This window comes from Falco biarmicus, chromosome 18, assembly GCF_023638135.1.
Source record: "Falco biarmicus isolate bFalBia1 chromosome 18, bFalBia1.pri, whole genome shotgun sequence".
NCBI lineage: Eukaryota > Metazoa > Chordata > Aves > Falconiformes > Falconidae > Falco > Falco biarmicus.
Window position 1 is genome coordinate 5,695,464 of NC_079305.1, and position 20,770 is coordinate 5,716,233.

General features: G+C 58.9%; 1 protein-coding gene across 5 annotated transcripts in view; it reads left to right on the forward strand.

Moving 5' to 3' along the window:
• Positions 1-5,307: 5,307 nt before the first annotated feature.
• The window catches only part of TACC1 (transforming acidic coiled-coil containing protein 1), a 35,896-nt gene continuing 20,433 nt past the window's right edge, over positions 5,308-20,770 (forward strand). For 2 of the 5 annotated variants that reach the window (XM_056362891.1, XM_056362892.1), the window contains exon 1: positions 5,308-5,698. In XM_056362891.1, the coding sequence (XP_056218866.1) occupies positions 5,323-5,698 (376 nt within the window). In that variant the 5' untranslated portion in view covers positions 5,308-5,322. Of the gene's footprint in view, positions 5,699-15,062; positions 15,277-15,932; positions 16,049-20,770 lie in introns of those variants that run through there. The other 3 variants (XM_056362893.1, XM_056362895.1, XM_056362894.1) reach the window with 3 other exon arrangements.

Below are 20,770 nucleotides of genomic sequence, written 5' to 3' on the forward strand. Positions count from 1 at the left end.
CACTTCCTTCATTCACCTGGAAAATTTTATTCCCCTGCTAGACATCTGCCATAATGCAGTCCTGCCTGGATTGCGAACCACACGTGGAGTTTTATTATGCTCTGAATACCAATTATTTCAGGTACTCATGCAGCAATCTCTGCCCTAAATGATGCAATAAGGGAACTGGAGCTAAGCTGAGACTATGTTTGGGTGATGGCTATAAATCTCTTTTTATTATAAGCTTTCTGGTCAGTGTGCCACTCAGTCCTCGCTGCTCTGGCTTTGACTGATGCACTCTATGATCCTTCCAGCTCATGCAAAGCCAGATGCTTGGGACCAGCCCTTGGAAAACAACTGGCAAAGTCAGGGCTGCAACCGGAGGCTCAGGTTTCTGACTGATTTTCAATGCTTGGGGAAGCTCCCAGATTTGCCACATCGTTCAGCGACATGCGATATAAAAGGTGGGATTCTGAAATGTGCTGGGTTTGGAGCAACCAGCTGAACAGCTGAGGAAGGCGTGGGCCTGGGGACGGGAAGGAAGGTGGAGAGGTGCAAAGAACCAGATTTCTCTGACTGCAGACCCAGGAGGGATCCCTGCGGCTTGCTGGGCGGCATGGGCCACCCTTGCCCCATGGCAGCGGGTTTTTCTTCAGGACTTTTGCCTGGAGCTGAATGCGGGCAGTGTCCTTGAAAAGGGCGGATAAACAAAGCGTGGATGGGAAATTAACGTGGCACAAGGCTGAGCTCACTGACCGAGTCGTGGCCAGGGTGATGCAATGAGGGTCAATTAAGCTGCCACCATGCAGCCTCAGAGGGCAAATTAAGTGCCAATTTTCTGCACTACTGAAGAGGTAAAGAATTGAAATGATAACTAACAGGAAGTTTCAGCTGAAGAGAAAGAGCAAGTTGGGAGATGGGAGTTTGAGGCTGGACTCGGGCCAGCGATGAGACAACTGGGCGAGCGCCACTGGCCTGTGCCGAAGCAAGCTCCGGGGAGCTCGGAGCCCCCTCCTGCCCCAAAGCCCGGGCAGACGGCAGGGTCCATGCGGCTGCCACAGCCTGGGGGCTGGCAGGGGCTGTGTGTGGGGGCTGCCCGCTCACAGAGCCCAGTCTGGCTCAGCATGGGCTCCGGAGCAGATAGGACCATCCAAGCAAGGTGGAGCGGAACCTCTAGTCCTTCCCGAGGTATCTGCACTCTGCTCGTCTGGCTGGAGGGAGTGATGGGTGACAGGGAAGGGTGCTCAGGCGTCTGAGGGTGCACAGACAGGAAGCTCCTAGAGAAGGCGATGGTGATGGGGGCTCCTGGGCCATCACCCCCCACCCTGCTCGCCCAGGCGTGAACCTCCGTGCAAGGCACAGCAGCATCCTTCCCAGTCACCGTCCTCCTGTTGCTTTTTGGTTTTTGCAGGAGGTGGGAATGCAGACTGCAGAATTTGTTTGCAAGGGGAAGTTCCCTGTCTGAGCAGTTTTCTCCTCCCTTTGGGCAGCAACACCCCTGCCTGACGCTTTCCCGAGGACGAAATGGCTGCGGCACGGCCCGTCGCTCATTCCTGCTCCTTGCGCTCCCTCTGCAGGAACTGACCGTGGGCCGGGGGCTGGGGCCGCATCCAGCCCATGGGTCCACAGCAAAGCCAGGTTGGCACTTCTCACACAAACCCTTTGGGGTGAGGCCAGGGCTTTGTTTTGTTGAAATGCTTGAGCTAATTTCTGTGTCTGTGGTGGGCTTGGTCCTGTCCGGTGTGACGTTTGGGGACCAGACTGCAGTTTGGGCAAACTGGGAGGGGGGTGATGCCCTCAGGGCTCCAGGAAATGGGGTGGGGCGGGGGGCTGCTTCAGAGGGGACAACAGGAGCTGGCTGGAGAGGAGGGGCCGTGGGATGCAGGGATGCTTACCAGAGCAGTGACCTCTGTGCCTTCAGCTGTGAAAACGCATTGCTGGGGCGGAACCCAAAACAAAGCTTTTGAAACTGCAAAGGAAAAGTTCTCCTCTGCTCAAAACTTGTCCCTTGCTATCCAGCTAAAGCTCCTGGCTGTCCCAGCACCGCCCCAGACGCGTACCTTGTGTGCTGGGCGATGCTGCCTCCTGTTCAGCCTCTCTGGGAAGCGCAGTGGCTCCATTTGTCCCTGTCCACACGTCTTGCCCTCGCGGGGCAGCCAGGGGAAAGCAACCTCCCTGGGTATCAATCCACAGGCACGTCCACCACTCCCAGCCCTCCTTCCCCAGCCTTGCTGGAGCTCAGGAGCAGCTCCCCATCTCCTCTCTCTGCAGCCCCGAGGCCGCAGCTCCCCGCGCGCTCCCTCTGTAAGCAGAGATGTTCCCTCCCCATCAGAGGCCAGGCTGCCAAATTCCAGCCAAGAGCACATTTTTACAGCATGACACCAGTGGGGCCCCGACAGGAGACAGCACGAGATCCAGGCGTTCACCCGAGAGGCTCTGGTACTGGCGCAGCAGTGGCATGCGTGGATGGCTCACCCAGCACCGTCTGCCCCACCAGTTTCCTCTCTCTGCCCGTGGAAGCGCTCGCCAAATATTACAAAACATCCTCCTTCCTTTCCCCCGGGCTGCAGGGTGCTCTGAGACACCCCGCTGCTGCCTGGCCCTCCCCACGCTGTCCATCCCCTTCCTTCCTCCCTGCTGCTTTTCCAGGCAGCTGCTCGCGCAGGCAGCTTTTGAAGGAGCCCTGGGACAGGTAGCAGAGTGACTGAGCCCGGAACAGGTCTGCGGCTGCAAAGGTAGGAAGGAGAAGGGAGCCGAGGGCTGGGGCACTTGCATGCATCAGGCTGGAGGGAGGAGGAGAGCAGGGATTGAGAGCTCCTCAGCCACCCTGGGGTGCGGAGCTGGCATCCAGCTCCCATCAGCCCTCCTGCGACGGCAGACCTTGGAAGACACCTTTGAATAGCACAACCTTCTCCCCACTTTGCCCTGTCAGAGAGCTCAGTCTAGCGGTGCTTTCCCAAGGCAGAGCAGGGCACCGGCACCTGCCAGCCGGCCAGGGCTGCGTGGGCACACTGGGCTCCCTGCCAGAGCCTTCACGCCGGGCTGCGATGCTATCTGCCACCCAGGTCCATGTCGTGGCTCTGTTTGTGTTGCCAAGGAGGAGCTGCCAGGGCGTGATGTGATGCTGTGTGCTGGCATGCAGCTCCGCTCTGCCTGCCCAGCTGGGCCAGGGGCTGCCCTCCTTCAGGACCCTCTTGGGAAGCTGGAAGGGGAGATGCCATCGGTGCTCTGAGCAAGCCACAGGTGGCGAAGGGCTCAAGCACAGCATCCTCCATCCAAGGTGGTTTGCTGCCGTTCTGCCGGTGTGGGTGGGTGCGGGTTGGGGTGCTGGGGAGCCCACCACAGAGGCAAGGTGCTCTGGGCACTCCCCTCCAGCCACCTTGCAGCCCAGCGGTGCTGGCTCCGGGCAGGTTTGGAGCTGGTGGAATTTAGATGGGAGGCTCCAAGGAGGCATTTAAACACCATCCATGTGACAGACCCAGCTCTTAGTCACAGTCCCCGGAAACAACAGTGAACCTCTGCCCCGGGCAGCAGCAAGAGCTTGGCGTGCCTCTTTCCCAGACACATGGAAATTTCCATGGAATTAGCGTAAGGGTAATTATTACCATCTGCCTCCTTGCAGACAGCAGTCACCCCGCCAGTCAGCTCCAGTGCTCCTCGGGGTGCCGTATGGGCAGGGGGTGTGGGAGCCCCACCTGAGCCGAGCTCTGCCAGAGAAGCAGCAGGACAACCTTGGAGTCCTGGCTGCTGCCCTTGGAGTAGGAACCCACATCTGGGGCACATCTGGCTGTTCTGCAGCCCTGCCTGATGCCTGCCTGCCTCTCTCTGCAGTGTGCCTGCTGTGCCTCTGTCCCACAGCCTCCCTGGGCACTGCCAGTCCCTGCCCTCAGGGGAATGGCTTTCCCGGCAGAGTTCCGTGGCATTGCTGTGTGTGACTATTTAAAATCTTGTGACACTTTGCACAGCTGGGAAGCAAAGCTGCCTCGTGTGCACTGCTCACCTCCAGACCCTCAGAGTGGGGTGTGCTGTGGCTGGGGGCAGGACTGGGGCTCCTGGGGGTCTCGAATAAGCCCTGTCACTACTCTGGGGCTGAGGTTGTGGCTTGCAGATGGTGACACTGACCCTCGAAGTTGTCCTGAGCAGTTGTGAAAGCTTAATTAGCGTTTTGCCAGAGTCTGTCAGGCTGAGGGAGCTCTAGGTGTGGGATGGCACTCTGTGTCCCTGAGATTCTTGGTGTTTGGAAACCAGTTTTCTCTCTCCTAGGGCGCTACGTAATTGTCGTTTAATTTCGGAGCCTTCCCCCTCCTGATTTTCTCTTGCCGCCTCTGACCAGAAAGCCTGCAGTTTCCCAGAGGTCTACATGTATTTATTGCTTGCAGGGAGGGGGCCCCTTGCCAAGGAGTGCTGGGGCTGCAAATGCAGCTGAAATAGCCGAGCTGCAGTGAGAGCTGAGCATGGAGCAGCAGCAGCGCTGGCATGTTACCTGCTGCGCGTCCCCCAGCTTGCTCAGCATCCAATGCAGCATCCATCAGCCCTGCCTGGTGTTTTTAGCACTTGTCTACCAACATGTGTGTATGTTGCTGGAGCCATGGCTCCCTTGCCTTGTGCTGGGGCAGCCTGGTGAGGATCCGATAGGCTGGACTTCTTAGGAAATACCAAATTCCTGCCGCTTGGCAGAGGTCATCAGCTCAGCGAGGCCTCACAAAAGCCTGTTTCTGAGATTAAACTGCTGAAGCCTGGGTACAGCATCCCAGCTTTGCCGTATGTGCAGGTGCCAGGCAGGCCCCTCATCTGTTTTGGGAGGCCTGAGTTGAAATGTGTCTATAAACCGCAGCGTTTCAGCATCTGCAGGCACGCTGGGATTTTTGCCAAGGCTAGGAAGGGCAGCATTTCTAAATGCACTACTTGAAAATGGCTGCAGGAAATTATTTTGAAACCAAAAGCACAGAAAGGAAAGGACCAAGCCCTCGGGAAGGCTGCCATGCTGAAGTCCGGTCCTTGGGTATGCCGCCCCCACACATGGATGCTGCGCAGGGGACTGCAGCTCTCGGGACCGCACAGCCTTGCACGGAGGTCACTGCTGATGCCAGGGCTGGCAGAGGCAGGGCTTGCCCTCTGCTGTGAGGGGGGGGAAGATGGGCAGCGACACAAGACACAGAACATCACATCTGTGGCGTTTGGTCTTTCAAACACTTGCAGAACATCAGAACAGCCAAAAGGCCCCTCTGAATTCTGCATCTTGAGCCTGGGAATGCAAAAGATCATCTCATCACCTCCCTCACCTACCTGCCACAAGCTCTGGGCTTCTGTGCTCCAGACTGAGAGCCCCCATGCGCTCCCGGCATGGCCAGGTTCCCCCTGCAGCAGTTGGCAGGGGAAAGCAGAGGGGCTGGAGCGGGCTGCCAGGCTGTGAGGGAAGGATTTGGAGCTGACCTCCTCCGGGGCCATGCCCAGAGCCATTTGCGGCTGGGCTGGGTTTTCCTTCGCCCGTGGGGCCGTGGTGCGGTGCTGGCAGGCTGCAGACACGCCAGGGGAGGTATCTGGCAGCTGCCAGCACCTCCCAGAGGGCTCAGGAGTGCTGCCTGCACCGCTGCCAGGGATTATGCAGCCACACGCAGCAGGCAGGGCCCCACGCCATGTCCCACACGGTTGTCACCTGACTCGGACAGGGTGACCGACCGCAGCCTCCAGCTCCTGTCCCGGCACACCGGCAGCAGAGGTAATGCTCCCTTCTATCAGATGCATCTGGTGGGCTCTGGGTAGCTCGGGGCAGTGGGGACCATCAGATGACTGTGGCCATTGGGGGACCCCCCATGCAAGCAGGGGGGTCCCCTCCGGGGCCCGCGTCGGTGTGCGTGGCTGCGGGCACACTGAGCACTTGCACAGGCAAGGGGGCAGTTGAGCCTGTCAGGATATGTTTTCATCCAAGGAAGGTTTGGTTGGTTTGGGTTGGTTTTTGTGCATGTGTGGTGGTTTTTTTCAGGAAGGTGAAAGCTTTCAAGGGTGTCAACACTTTTCTTGCCAAAAAATAATGCAACCCAAGCCAGAACAGCCTGACCGACAAAGAAAAGATTAATACTTGAGTTTTCAGTTTCTCAGAAGTAAAAAGCTCAAATGGTGTCAGAAATGGCTATGTTCTCTCAGGCACTTTAATTAAAATAAATCCAACAAGGACGTTTCCTTAGCAGGGTCACCTCTGTGCTTCCAAAATGCTGTGTTAAATCTTTTCCTTAAGGGGTCTGGCTGCTGCCTGACATCGGGGCTCGCTGTTTGTCTGGCTTCCCCTTCAAGGGATGATTTGGGGAGAGGCTGTTTTAAGGGGAGAGACAGCATCATCGGTGCTTTATCAGGGCTGCTTGACCGAGGTTGAGTGCCCCAGATAAAGGGCTCGGACCCCATTCTCTCATTGAATGTGCAGCATGAGAGGCTGTGTTGGTGGCTGGGGTCTGGTGAGACCCCCGTGAGGTGAGGAAATTCAGCCCCTGCAAGCAGTTTTGGGGTGCAGCATGAAGCACTCTGGTCTCAGGACTAGAGCGAATTTGCATCATTAAAATCTGTGCAGTCTCAAAATCACTGGGTGAACGAAGGGAGGGAAGGAGACAAAGTCCAACAGAGCTGATGTGAACATGTGTGGGGTGCTGGTGCCGTGACACCAGGCCATGCGCTGACCTGTTATTAAATAACCTGGCAGCAGAGCTACATCCCGGCAGCTCCGTCGCTGTGGTGGGACAGGGCTCTGGCGTCCTTGCTGCTGAAACCACAGCCTTGGCATTGCACTCCGGAGTGGGGAGCGTGACTGGGAGTCCTGGTGAATAGGTGGTCAGATGCCTCGGTGATGGGCACCTGGAGCAGCCCAGGGGAGCCCTGCTGAGAGCTGGAGATTTCAGCCCGGGGGTCACACTGATTTGTGCCCAGCTGGAGCCGGGCCCAGTGTGGGAGAAGCCGCTGAGAGCCGGGGGCAGCTGATGAAGGCAGCGAGCGGCTGCAGCCAGGACAGGCGTCGGGCCGAAACGCAGAGCCGGGCTGCGGGGTGGCGCGACGGCTGCAACGGGGCTCTGCCGCGGCTCGGCGGCGGCTCTAACGGGGCTCGGCGGCGGCTCTAACGCGGCTCTGCCGCGGCTCGGCGGCGGCTCTAACGGGGCGCTGCCGCGGCCGAACCGGGGGGATGCCCGTCGGTTCCCCGGTGGCATTGCCGAGCTGCCCGGCAGGCAGCTGCCTGCGCCCTGCCCGGGGGGTCCCCGCCGTGCGGCCGGCGTCCCGCGGGGCGGTGCGTGGGCGCGGGGCGGGGGGAGCCGCTGTCCGGGGCCCCCCGCCCTCCTGCAGAGGCGGGGACGCGGCCGGGGCGGCGGCGGCGGCGGCGGCAGCGCGGCCCGGCCATGGGGGCGGCCCGGAGCCGGGAGCCGCGGGGGGGCTCGGAGCCGCGGGGGGGCCCGGCCCCGCAGCGCCGGTGAGTGCGGGCGGGGGTCGCGGCGCGCGGGGCTGGCCCGGGGCTCGCCGCGGTGGTGGAGGAGAAAAACGGAGCCTTAACTGGTTAAACTGGGGGGAAAAGTTTCTTTCCTCTCTTTCTCCCTCTCCGTCTCCTTCTCCTCTCCCTTGCCTCTCCTTTTCTTCTTCCCCTCTTCTCCTTCTTCTCCCTCTCCTCTCCTCCTCTGCTCCTCTCCCTCCCCTCCTCTCCCTCTCTTCTCCCTTTCCTCTCCTCTGCTCCTCTCCCTCTCCTTCTCTCCCCCCTTCTTCTCCTCTCCCTCTCCTCTTGTTCTTCTCTCCCCCTCTTCTCCCACTGCTCCTCTTGTTCTCCTCTCCTCTTCTCCTCTCCCTCTCCTCCTCTCTGCTTCTCCACCTCTCCTCTCCTCCTACCCCTCTCCCTCCCCTCTCCTCCTTCAGCCACACTCAGCTTTACAGCCAAGCACACCATCCCCGTTCCCAGCAGATGGGATTTCCCAGGCTGCAGCTCACACCCGGCTGTGGTGGGAAGTCGGGGCAGCGCAGGCACCCCTTCGTTTGACAGCATAAACCCGGGTGCAAGAAGCGGGGACCCAGCAGTGTGATTCTCTGCGGTGCCGTTAGAAAACCAGGTGCTGAGGTGGGAGCTGGCTGAGGTTTCGTGGCTGGTGAAAGCCAGAGTTGGGGCTGGGGGAGCTGCTGCTCCCAGGCCGGCTTGGACACCATAAACAAAAGGGAAAGCATGCTAGCTGTGATCAAAGGGGAAACTGGAGGCATCTTATCTGTAAATCAACCAAAACACTTTCTGGAACGTAGAAATATTTCAAGTGAGCCACCTTGTGATGCAGAGATAGCCGTACTCGGGAGCTTTGCTGCTGCTTTTTCTAACCAACGCTGTGCCGTGCTGCAGGGACACCGGCCCTGCGTTGGGACCTGGTGCCCGACTGGGTGCTGCGTTTGTCCTGGAGTCTTTGCCAGGCTTTACCGGGTGGGTGACCTGCAGCCAGGCTGCTGCTTTTCTAAATGCTCATAAACATCCCTCTGTTGGCAAATGCTGGGTTCAAACAAGGGAAACAACTGCATTATCCCCCTTGTAACTGCTGAGTCCTGCCTTTATTTCCCTGCAAAGGTCTCCTAAATACAAATTAGAGGTGTTCCCAGGCAGAAAAAACATTCTATTGTTTACTGTGTGGATTGGAGCCACTCCTTTCTGCCCCATTGGACTTGGCTGCTTCTCCTTCCCACCTGTTTGCATCACCTTCAGCAAATTTTGTTTTGTTCCCCTCCAACCCTATATAATTTCCCTGGCGCTGCTCCAAGCACCAGCTACCTTCCTCGCTCCCCACTGCCCGTCCACCGTCCCTGCCAGCACCCCACGTTATGTGGCTGCGATGCTTCCTGCATTTCCCAATATCACTGAGTCCCGACTAAAATCAGGGAGCCAAGGCCTGGCAAACACCTGATAAGAACATTCCCGCCATGCAGCACTGATATTTTTAGCAAACAGAACAAAGGAGTTGATAGGGGAGTAAAGAAGCAGCAAGATGAAAGCAGATGCTTGTGTTCATAAAGCATCAGTGTGAAAATCAGGCTAGAACTTGTGTATCTTGAGCCTGTTTCTATTGAATTGCTTTGCACAAGCTCGCATTCACATGGGTAGCGTCAGTGAGATTAAGCTGTGGTTGTCATTGTTAAAATGCAGGAATAGCAGGGCATTCATTTTTGCATCAGTCCTTTTTCATGCAGCCGCAAATATTTGTATTTATTAATTTCATGGCAGTATAGTAGGGAAAAGACAGCTGGAGCCCAGGGGCTGGTTGGTGGTCTCTGGGCTCATGTGTGACAGTTGTGTTCTATTTTTGTACAGCTATTTTGATGGAATGTATAGCGATGGGAACTGTCACATCGAAGGGCTGTGAAGGGTCCTGGGGGAGCTGAGCTGCTCAGCAGCACTGTCCCATGCTGGGCATTGCTCTGCTGCCCCCAGGTGCTACTGCAGCCTGTGATGCCCAGGTTCCCGCTGTGCCCTGGCAAGCAGATGGCAGTGGCAGAGCCCGAGGTGGGAGGAAATCACATTTTGTCTGTCTTGAATTCCAGAGCATTCAGTATTGTGCTGCTCAGTCGTGTGACCTGTACGGAGGCTGCGGCTCCGCCAAGGTCAGGAGAAGCAAAAGCAATGCGGGGACTTTGCTGTTGTGGATTTGCTCTCCTGCCACCCTGTCTTGTCGCTTGGCAGGAGTCTTCTCGCCATGGTGGGGACATGCCCCAAAATGCCAGCAGGGTTGGGTCTGGCCAGCTGCTGCTTTCCACCACACAGCTGCAGCAACTGCAAAGCGTTAGGTGGCTGTGGCAGCTGCAAAACTCCGTGTATGAGGCTGCGCTGGGCCCGCTGGCACGCAGGGATGCTGCGGGATGCTGCGGAGGAGGTTTGGGCTGGGGAGCTGCAGGGCAGCACAGCACGGGCAGGGGCTCGGGCTCTGCCCGGCAGCGTCCCGCGCTGCATCCACGGGGGTCGCTCCCGCAGGTCGCCCACCCGGCTCCCGCATCCACGGCCGGGGACGGGGCGCAAGGCGGGCCGAGGGGCGCGGCGGGCCCGGGGAAGCCGCGGGGCCCTGACCCTCCGCCTGCCGAGGGGCCGGAGAGGCTCCGCAGCCCTTGCAAATCCCATCCTGGAGTGCCCTCTAGCGCGAGCAGCGCCCGCCCGGCCCCGCCGAGCTGCCGGGAGGCGCTCTGGGATGCTGCCGTGCTCGGGGGATGCTCTGGGGATGCTCTGGGATGCTGCCGTGCTCGGGAGTTGCTCTGGGATGCTGCCACACCCGGGGTATGCTCCGGGTTGCTGCCGTGCCCGGGGGATGCTCTGGGATGCTGCCGTGCCCGGGGGATACTCTGGGATGCTGTCGTGCCCGGGGGATACTCCGGGATGCTGCTGTGCCCGGAGGTTGCTCCTGGATGCTGCCACAACTGGGGCATGCTCTGGGATGCTCCCATGCCCGGGGGTTGCTCTGGGATACTGCCACACCCGGGGGGTGCTCCAGGATGCTGCCGTGCCCGGGGTTTGCTGCTGCTGCTGCCCATGACAGGGTCGGACCCCAAGGCCCTCGTCGGGTGCTGCCACTCCTTCCGTGGCCTTGGTTTTCTGCTTGCCCTTTCCTAGGGCCCGGTTCCCTTTCCAACCTGGGCTGCTGGGAAAGAGGTTAAGCCTCTCCTCAGATGTGGTCTGTGGCCTGAGCAGGTGAGTCGCAGACTGGAGTCACCAGCATTAATCTTTTCAGTGTCACTGCAAAGGTCAGGAAACATTATGAAGTCATCTCTCTCCCCAGCATTCACTGCACATCGTCACTGGTGCACATAAGCTGTGGTGTGAATAGTTCCCTTAACTCCCAAAGTTTGCATTTTTCACAATGCAATGACAGAGCAATTTACCTTTTTACTGATGCATAGGCCTGTTTTAAACTAAGGAAAACATGATAAATATAATAGGGTGGTGTAAAAGACAACAAGAGAAAAATATTCTCATGGAACACCTTGCACCTTCTTTTCTGGAGGAGGTAAATGATCTGTGGATAAAGTGCTTATTACAAGCTCTTAAGGAGACTTATATAGCAGTGAAATATGTATTCATGTTTTACCCATGGGCTGATCTCCAGGCTGTCTCCATGATCCCCTGCTGAGAGGCTCCTCTCACCGGGGCACAGCTGGTGCCATCCTCGTGCCCCATCCCAGGGCTGGCTGCGGGGACGCTTGTCCCCGTGGGGGGAGTGAAAGGCCCCGCCGTGGAGGAGCAAAGTGGCAGGAATCGAGAAGAAAAATGAAAACCCACAAAAGATCTGTTTCTGAGCTAGAAATGGAAGTGCTGGCTTGCTGCGCCATGCCCAGAAAAGCTCCACAGCCAGAAATAGATGTTCTCCTGACTAACGAAAGGGCCAAGAATGGAAACTCCAGGTGCGTGTCTTCCTCTGAGCTGGAGCGCTGCAGCTTCGAACACGGCACGGGTGGCTGTGTGATACCGAAATACAGTGTATTTCCCTCACCCTTCCCGGGGCCTGAGGTGTGGTAACTGCGAGAAGAATGGGGTCATGGTGTGTTTTGGGACATGAGGCCGGGCAGAGGCACTGCCAGCCAGCCAGGAGGAGGTGCATCTGGATGCAGAGCTGTTATCCCTGCATGCAGCTGGCTTCCTGCAAGGGTCAGCATAAGAAGTGTGAGCAAGGGTTTACATCTTTTTGCAGCCCCTGTGACGCCAGGGCTCTTCTAGCTCCAAAATCCTTGGGGCTCCACCTGTTTGCTCTGCAGCGGAGTGCTGCTGCTCCCCTGTTCCCTGGAAAGCCAAATCAGGCTGTGAGCTGTGGGTGGTTTCTAGGTCATTCAGTGCTGCCACTGCCAGAGGCGCTGTGCTGTGCTGCCTTGCTCCCAGCTCTCCTTCCTGGAGCAACTAGGACAGCCCTTGGCCACCCAGACTGGTGATCTGCAGGGAAAGGGCTGCAGGAGCCAAACAATCCCTTCTCGTGGTATCTGCTGCTCGTGTGCTTGCAGAGCAGGTGGAGGGTAACTTATGCAACCCACAGTCTTTGTTTAAAAAAGAGGCAAAGCCAGGAAAAATAGTTCCTATGCAAGGTCAAGTGCCCATGTTTAGAGCCTCCTGGGGCTGGGGACCACTGTGCTGCCACATCAACCCCTCCTCCTTCACCCACAGGTCAGCCCTTTTATGGACCCTAACTGGGAGAGGCTGGGTGCCTGGGCAGGGTGGCTGTACATTGATCGGTACGTAGGCTGTACGTCAGCACATCAGCTGTACATTGGTACACAGGTGGTACATGGGTACATTGGCTGTACCTCGGTAGGCTGTACATTGCTGTCTAGCCCTGAGCCACTGTGTTTGTGTGGTGCTTAGCACAGTGAAGTCCTGGGCCAGGGTGGGAGGTGAGTGCAGTGCAAAGGACAGCTCACCCAGCTGCTGCGTGTGCAGGCTGCAGCCCACCATGCGGATGCAAACTGCTGGCAGGTCTTTTTTTGACCAGGTCAGCGTCCTCTCTTCTCTGCAGAAAATGTGTCTGCTGACTATGCCAAGCAGCACTTGGCAGCCAGAGGCACCGGTGTGACTGACAAAGTCAGGTTATCTCCTCAGTGTTTGATTTGCAGCCAGTGTTGTTGCCAGGCCGGGTTGGGTGCCAAGCTGGAAAGTGCCACTCGAGGCATTTTCTTAATTGCTCATCGTAAACAGCAAATGGAAGCAGGCTCTGCTCTTGTACTGCTCTGGTATCTTCCTACCCCAGGGCCCTGCAGGTCAGGAGCGTTGCAGCTGGTGCTGGTGCTGATGTGGTTCAGTTCTGTTGATGCTGTTCCTGCCTGCCGGTCTCCTTCCCCTGGGCGGTGGGTGAGAGCAGGGGGGTCCTTGCTGTGCGCACTTTGTGTGTGTGCAGCCTTCACAATGGAAAGATGCTGATTTCCTCTGCTCACATGCCCCAGTTCCCCTTGTCCAACAAGGGGGGGGGGGGGGCTACAGAAGTCAGCCCGTGCGTTGTCTTTCATCCAGTGCAGCTCCTTCCCCTCAGCAGCAGCGGCAGCTTGCTCCTGCCACTGGCACTCACGCCAGCTGCTGCTCCCACATCGTTCACCTTTCTGCTTTCCCTGTGTGGTCCCTGGCAGCCACCAGCCATTCTGAAACGTGGTGATGCCATCACCCTGGCTTCTGGGTCAGCGGGGATCTGAGCAGCAGCGGGTGGGAAGCAGGAGAGGCAGGAGGCATTCAGGCTGCAGCGAGCGGTGCTGCAGAGCAGCTCACGCTGGAGCTTTCCTTATATAAAATTCATCTGCAGAAATCAGCTCTGCCACTTCAGATGGTGGGAGGTAGGCTGCTCGTTTCCGTTCACAGCAGACATAGGCAACAGGATGCTGAGTTTCTGCTTTTGCTGTTGGTTTTTTGGCTCAGCTTTGATAAGCGTCACTTAGTCCCCACTTGCTCAGTGTCCTCCATGCAGCAGCATGGAGGTTTGCAGGGCTCCTTGTCCCCTGGACCCTGGGCATGTGGAGGGCAGCGCTGTGCTGCGGCCAAGGCGTTCCCTGGGGTCAGGACATGTGAGCTGCTTCTGCCACTGACTTGCAGTGGGAACTGGCGGCAGCACCTTTGCTTTAGCTGAATCAGAGGTATCTCTGGGGACATTTGGAAGCATTGTGTAAGGGGGTAAGAGGTTGTCTTTGACAGAGGCCGGACGGTAAAAGCACGCAGCAATGACACATATATTTAATAAGGACATCAACAGATGGAGGCTTGGAAGAAAGGATCCCTGCAGGGAGGTTATTTGAGATGCTCCGCAGTGAGGAATGAGCCCTTTGAAGCCTCTGACAGAGGCCGGTGTTGGAGGCAGCCAGACCAGATGGACGGGTCTGGTCTGACCCAGAGGCCTCTCTGCCCATGAGAAGGCATTCCTTGTGCTCGAGCTGGCTGATGATTCACAGGAAAGCATCGGGCTGTGGTCTCAGCCTGCCACGTAAGCACTTTGCGTGGTTATTGAGGGCCAATAGCTCTTCTTTGCAATGGGCCGGCCTGGTTTTGCAGCAGGACAGTTGTCTGCCCTTTCCCAGGTCATCCCTGGGATGTGCCGCTGGCAGTGGGGTGAGCCAGCCTGGGGCTCGGGGAGCCGCCAGCTCTGCGGCAGCAACTGTCCGGAGCCGGTAATGCCACTGCTGCCAAAGCCCCGGCCACTCCTTGCAGCGCTTCGGATGCTGTGCAGCATCAGTAACGTTATGCTCCTCTCTCCAGCAAGCGTGTGGGAGGTAATGGATTTGGGAGTGGGAGCCTTCATCAAGGGGAAGATTCCTGAGAGAGGCCAGCATGGCAGTGTTTATTTCTGCAGGGACTGCTGGCTGTTATTTTTAAATAACAATAGTTTAATAAATAAATAAACTTGCTGCCACGGAAGGATATAGCATCAGCCGGGGCTGTTGAAGTCGGTATTTCCTTGGAAAATGGAAGGGGCAGGTGTTTCCCTGCCCTCTGCCCCTCTCCCGTCGCTGCCAACCCCTCGGGAGCGATCCGCTCTGCCTGGTTCTGGGCGGGGGGGCTGCCCTGGGGGGCCCCTCGCCCGGGTGGGCATTCCCCGGCCAGCACGGGGCGTTTGCTGGCACGTCCCGAGTGGAAGGACCCCGCGGTCCCACCGGCTGCGTTACAGCACAGGTGCAGCCCCGAGGAACGAGCGTGGGACAGACCGGGGCGGGGGTGCTGCTGGTGTCGCGGGGGGTGTTACTGGTGTTGCAGCCCACCGCCCTCTCGCGTTGGGGCTTCCCTGGCGCGGGGGGGAGGGGGCAGGGCAGATCGCAGCACCCCGGGAGGGGCTGGGGGCTGGCGCCGGGCGGGGCACTGGGGGCGATGCGCCTGAGCCCCGCGTTTGAGCAGAAATCGGTGGATTTGGGAGTTTGCTGGGAAGGGAGGGGAACGGGGGGGGCGGCGCAGCGGCCCGGCAGCATCGCCCGGGGGGGGGCTCGGGGGCGCCCCCCGCATCCCTGCCCGCACCCCCTGCGCCAGCGGGCGGGCGGCGGCGGGGCCAGGGGCGTCCCGCGGGCCGGTCCCTCCCGGCCGGGCGGTGCCGGGGGGCGGCGGGGGCGGGCGCTCTCCCTGCCGGCGAGTAGTACGGTCCGGGGGAGGCCCTTGGCGGCGGCGGGGGCGGCGCGGCCGCAGTGAGCCCGGCGGGAGCGGCGGGAGCGGAGCGGGCCGATGGCGTTCAGCGCCTGGCAGCTGCTCTCGCCGGTGCAGTGGGCGCGCTGGACCTGGTCGGCGGTGCGGGGAGGGGGCGGCCCCGAGGGGGAGGACGGCGGTGCGGCGGAGGACGCGCCGGCGGAGGGCACGGCCCCCGGCTTCAGGCAAGTGACCCGCGCTCCCTGCCCGGCTCCCACGGACGGGGACGGACACGCGCGGCGTGTGGGGCTGCGCCCCTGTGTGCTCCCCGCCCCCCCCCCCCCCGGCCCTCGTGCTGCCTGCTCGCTGCCTGCCACCCGCCTGGCTGCTCGGGGGGGGGGGGGCCCTGCAACCCGCTTGGCTGCCCGGGGGGTCTCTGCCACCCGCCTGGCTGCCCAGGGGGGCCGCCGCCTGCGCCGCGGGTGCGGGGCACGGGGGGGGGCTGGCTGGAACTGGGCGCTGCTCGCCCGGGGAGGTGCTGGCGGGCACAGGGCGGCAGCGCCCCCCGAAGCCTCCCCTTTGGGAAGATGCCGGCAGGGCTGCCGTGCCCTCAGCGGTCCGTGGTGGATGCTCAGCTCGGGAAGGACCTGGCAGAAGCAAGCCCGGTGGCTGGGCCGAGAGGAGGGTTGGGGGCGTGCGGGGGGATGCTCATGATGTTGTTTCACCTGCTCTCCCTTTTCCGTTTGCTAGCGTGTGCCGCTGGACAGGAGAGCGGCTGCTGCAGGATGCCTGCGGCCAGCCGGCCTGGGAGCCGGCCTGGCTGAATATGTAGGCAGTGTGGAGGATGTCAGAGCTAGCCTTGAAAGTGGTAATTCCTCACTCTTTTCCCCCCCTTCGGCAGCTCGGACTCCAAAGGTAATTTTGAGACCCCTGAAGCAGAAACACCGACCCGCTCGTCACTAAAGGAGTTCTGCGAGCCACTGCCCGGATTGCCGGAGCCCGAGGCCAGGACCCAAGGTAAAGAGCCAGCGTGCACCTTCTGCTCTTCGGCACTCCGCTCCGGATGCGGAAAGGCAGGGTGGGGTCAAGGAGGAGAAGTCGCTTGTTTTGAATAATGCCTGCCACATTTTTTGTGGTTAAAGGCCTGGATAGTTCAAATGCCAGTACTCCGGGCTGTGTGCTCTGTGAAGGGCTATTCTCTCACTTGCGTGAAACGTTGATTTTATTGAATCACTTTGGAGGGAGGGGACTGCACTGCAGGCTCAGAAAAGTCAGTTTGCCCCCCTTGGCTCATGCCTGTGCAGTGCAAAATTATCATTGTGCTCTCCTGCACCACCAGTTGCACCCTCCTGCTGCGCTCGAGCCAGGAAAGCAAAGGACTGCAGGAGGCAGAGCTCTGCACATCAGGCTCTGTGAGCTGCCGAGCAGGGCTGAGGCTGTGTCCAGGGATGCAGAGACTGGAGCCGGGACCGCTGCGATGGATTGATTGAGAGGAACCAGGGATGTTGTCAAATCATTTTTGTCAGTTAAATTGCCCTCTGCCACTTCCCCAGCTGCGGGGAGTGGGCTGCTGGCTGGTGGGCACTGCCCCACTCGTGCCTTGCATGCCACTCGCCCTTGGCTCTTGCGCAGGAGCTGACGCGGTGCAGGGTTTGTCCTCCCCCCGGGCAGGTCGGTGGTGGAGGTTTCGTTGCGTGTCTCTTTTCCCTGGCGTTAGTGGCCAGGTGTCTTTGCTATGTAGCTGCTGTTAAAGACGCAAAAGCTTGATGCTGCTAAACCCCGTTTCTTGAGAAACTGCGAGGGACCTGCTGAAAACTCAGGGAGTTTCCTTGGCTGGCAGGTCCCGTGCTGTTGCTGGTTTGTCCTTGTGTTTCTCGCCAGCTGCTGCTTCCCTGAACGCGGCTCCCCATTAACCCTTGGCCTTTTGGGGAGCAGCTCCTGCCGTTGTTGTACCCTTCTCTCCAGGGGGAATTGGGGTTGTGGTCTGTGTCTTGGTGTTTATGTCTGTTTTCATGCTGCTGGGAGGCGGCTTTGAAGCTCTGGCACCTCTGCATTAAGTGCTGGAGGTTATCAGGGCAGCGCAGGGGGGACAGCTCCGCTTTCCTCTGCTCTCTCAGCAGAGCAGGGTGGCTGTGCAATGTCAGGACATCTGTGAACCCTCGGGGTGTCTGCAGGAGGGCATCAGGGCATGGGGCAGCACGTGGGGGGCCGGGAGGTCCCAGCTGCGCCATCCTGAGCATCTTCTGCCCTCTCTTGCCTGACTGCCTCCCGCTGCTGCAGGGCCCCTGGTACACGATTTGCAATATTGGGCTTTTCTTGAATGCCCACAGCAGCAGGCTGGTAGCTTACTGCTTAGCTGGTTTCAGGTGCTAGCTTGAACCAGAGCCTGGGGCCTCCCCATGCAGGAGCCCAAGCACTGCCTGACCTTGGTACTATCGAGGTGCTGTGGCTCCCCATCTGCAGTGTTGTTTCCCTGTTGAGATAGCTCTGGGTGCCCGACCATCCATCCCTGTGGAAGACACAGGTTTGTTTGCCTTAATCGAGAGAGCACTCGATTCACACTTCTGACATTCCCAGCTCTTGGAGTAATCCTTCCTTTTAAGAAGGGATGATAGAGACATTACTTTGGCAGATAATGCCTGGGGAGAGGGGAGATAAAGGATTTCCTAGTAGGTATGAGGCTCCTTTCTGCCAAAGCTCCTGCTCAGGAGAGCATGTTGCCTCAGACATCAGGGTGTCACCATCCCCGAAGCGTGCCTGTGCCCCTGCATCCTGGGTCGAGCAGTTCCTCGAGGCCAGCCTGACACAGCAGCGAGGGAGCCGGCTGCTCCCGGCACACAAAGGTCGCAGTGTTGTGGGGCCGAGGGGATGATCTCTGGCAAAAGCTGTTTTTTCCATGCTGGCTGGTGGAGAGCGGGATGTTGGAGACAGCAGAGCCAAACCCACAGTGCCACTGTGCCCAGCTTCATGCCATCCCTGCCCGGGGCTCCGGCTGCATCTCTTCAGCACCTCTGAAATGGTGGAGGGAAGGGATTACCCGGGTGCAGCTGTGAGTCTGCTGTGTGCTGGCATGTGAAATCACTGTACCTTAGGTAATCACTGTGTTAAGGCCTCATCTTTGCAACGCTGTTCTGCAGCAGCATGTGCCCTTTTGTCTGGCTGCGGCTCGGAAGCTGCAGCGGTAACAAACGCTGTGATCGGAGGCGATCCAGTGTAATGGCTGCTTGTCAGCACTGAGACAGCCGAGCTGTCGCCTAAGGTGGGAGCTGCTGCCCTGCAGTCCTTGGGGAATCGCTGCTGCCAGTGCTTACGTGCAGCTGGGGCAGCACAGCGGGGCAGCTGCAGGAGCCCTGACCTGTGGGCAGGCACAGCATCTCCCGGGCTCAGAGCAACCGGGAGGAACAAGCACACATCTGTTTTATAGCTGCAGTCTCGCCCTTACTTGGGAGTAAACAGGGTTAGGAAATTTGTATGACAGAAGCTGTGACTCCAGGGGCTGGCCGCTCAGCGTGCAACTGAGAGGTGTCCTGGATGCATTAAGCCGTGTTCTCGGGGACAAAAATTCAGCCAGTCCCATCGCCCTGGGGAGGGGGCTGGAGTGAGGCTTTATGCCCACTCAGGATCACTCAAACAGTTTTCCTCTTGCCACCTCGGATGGTGGAAGCTGTAATTCTGTCCCATTCAGGCTAAAGTTATCTTCAGTCACCTGTGAGAAGAAGATATTCTGTGCAAGGAAACCAGCAGCAACAAATATGGAACCATCAGTGACAGAGCAGGCTCATCAGCTTTTACTTCTGTTACTCTGATGCAGGGCACGTGTTTTCCGGTGCGTTAGTGGCAGCATCGTTTGCCGGTATGCTAATTCTTAACAGAATAGATTTAAAAATAGACCAACGTCTGTTAAACAAAAGCGGAAAGCCAAAAGAGGAAAAAAGTCGTTAGCTACGTAAGCCGAAGCTGAATGCACCAGCCAGATATCCTGTGCTCAGCCTGCGTGTGCGAGCGAGCCAGGAAAGGGAGAAATGTGTGACTCAGGCTGTGCACAAAGCATGAGCCGAACCAAAGGCTGCAGATAGTGGAGGGGTTGTTCTCGCCGGCGTTTGGCATTCAGGGCTGTGCAGAGGATCATTGCTGCTTCACTTGGTTGCTGTATGTGGGATGAAAAGGGCGCGGAGCCTTTGCATCGCAGCGCTGCTGCTGCCAGGCTTTTCTGATTCATTTAAGGGAGCAAGGGGTGGCATCTAGGAAAGCTGTTTAGTTAGTTGGTGTTTGTGTTTAATTTCAGCCCAAGGAAGACAAGCATAATAACAACTATAATGTACACGCACAACACGCCTATTACTGCAGTGCCAGACTGTCTTGTCTGTATGTTTTTCTTTAGAGAGTATAAAATCTCCATTTTCACTTTGTACTATCCCTCCACATACGCTGGCTGGACCAGAAGCAGGTTTGCACTCTGCGCACTGCCGGTACAACCGCTGTTTTCAGGGATCCAGAGTGCTGTTTCGCAGATCTATTTGGGATGGATCCTGGAGTCACCGAGCTTGCCGTGCTGCTGGCAGTGCCCGTTTTCATGTCGGGAGTAGAATGTCCCCACCTGCAGGGCACAGTGCCCAAGGTGAAACGGGAGAGCTCAGGGTCACCTTGGAGAGCTCGGGATGCGTCGGAGAGGCACTCGCTGGGATGCCTGCGAGAAGGGCTGGTCTGAGGGGATAGCTGCGTGCGGTGGGTCGGCATGCATGGCAGCCTGGCTGCCTTCTCCCAGGGTACCCAGGGGCGTGCAGCACGGTTTGGTCCCGGAGGAGGGTTAGGGCAGCGAGGCGGCCGGGATGGGCAGGCGTTGGCTCTTTCTGCAGGCTGGGTTCCCTGGCAGGAGACGTGAGCAGAGGGAGCGTGTGCTGAGCTGGCGCGACGGCTCTCCAGCATGACTGCACGGGGGTGGTGGGGAGCTGCGCTCACTCTGGGATGTAAATGCATGCAGAGGCTGTGGAGGAACAGGGAGAGCCGCGTGCAGCTCAGCTCACAGCGGTTGGGAAGGACTCCCTGGGAATAGGCAGTGCTGCACCGAGGTTATCACCATGCTCGTGCCCAGCAGAGTTGGGCAGCTGCGGGTCTGGAGGGCAGACCTTGGCTCTTCTCAAGCACCCTGAGGCCCTTCGGGTCGCTAGTTTCTGCATCCTGTGTAATTGTTCCTGCAGGAACACACGCTTGGGTTGTTTTGGCAGGTGATGGGAGGCTGTGTTGGAGGCAGAGGAAACACACAGGAGGAGGAGCCGTGGCTGGGGCTGGGGGGCTTGGGGCCAGGCTGTCCCCCCAGCCCTTTTTGGGCTGAAGGACCCATGTAGGGTGGGTTTGCCTGGGATGCCATCACCATTCCAGGAGGGGGTTTTGTCCCGTTCTCATCAGCAAGACAAGGCTCTCCGTTCCTGCGAGAGGCAGCTGAAGTGCTGGGTGGTGCCCCAGGAGCACCCGTGGTCTGGGCAGGTCCAACAGCAAGGGCTCTGCCCTGCAAACCGGCACAGTCTTCATCCTGGCAGTGCTCTCCAGAGAACCCATTGACCTTGAAGCTTTGCCAGCCTTTCTGCTCTGTACGGAGCCATCTCTGTCCCAGTGCGAGCCCATCCCGGGGTGGCCTCAGCCCCTGAGGCTGTGGTCCCCCAGGGAGGTGAATACCTCAGCCCAAGCAGGGCTGAAAATGGGACTCGGGGGCATTACATGAGTGTGCGGGGAGGGCAGGAA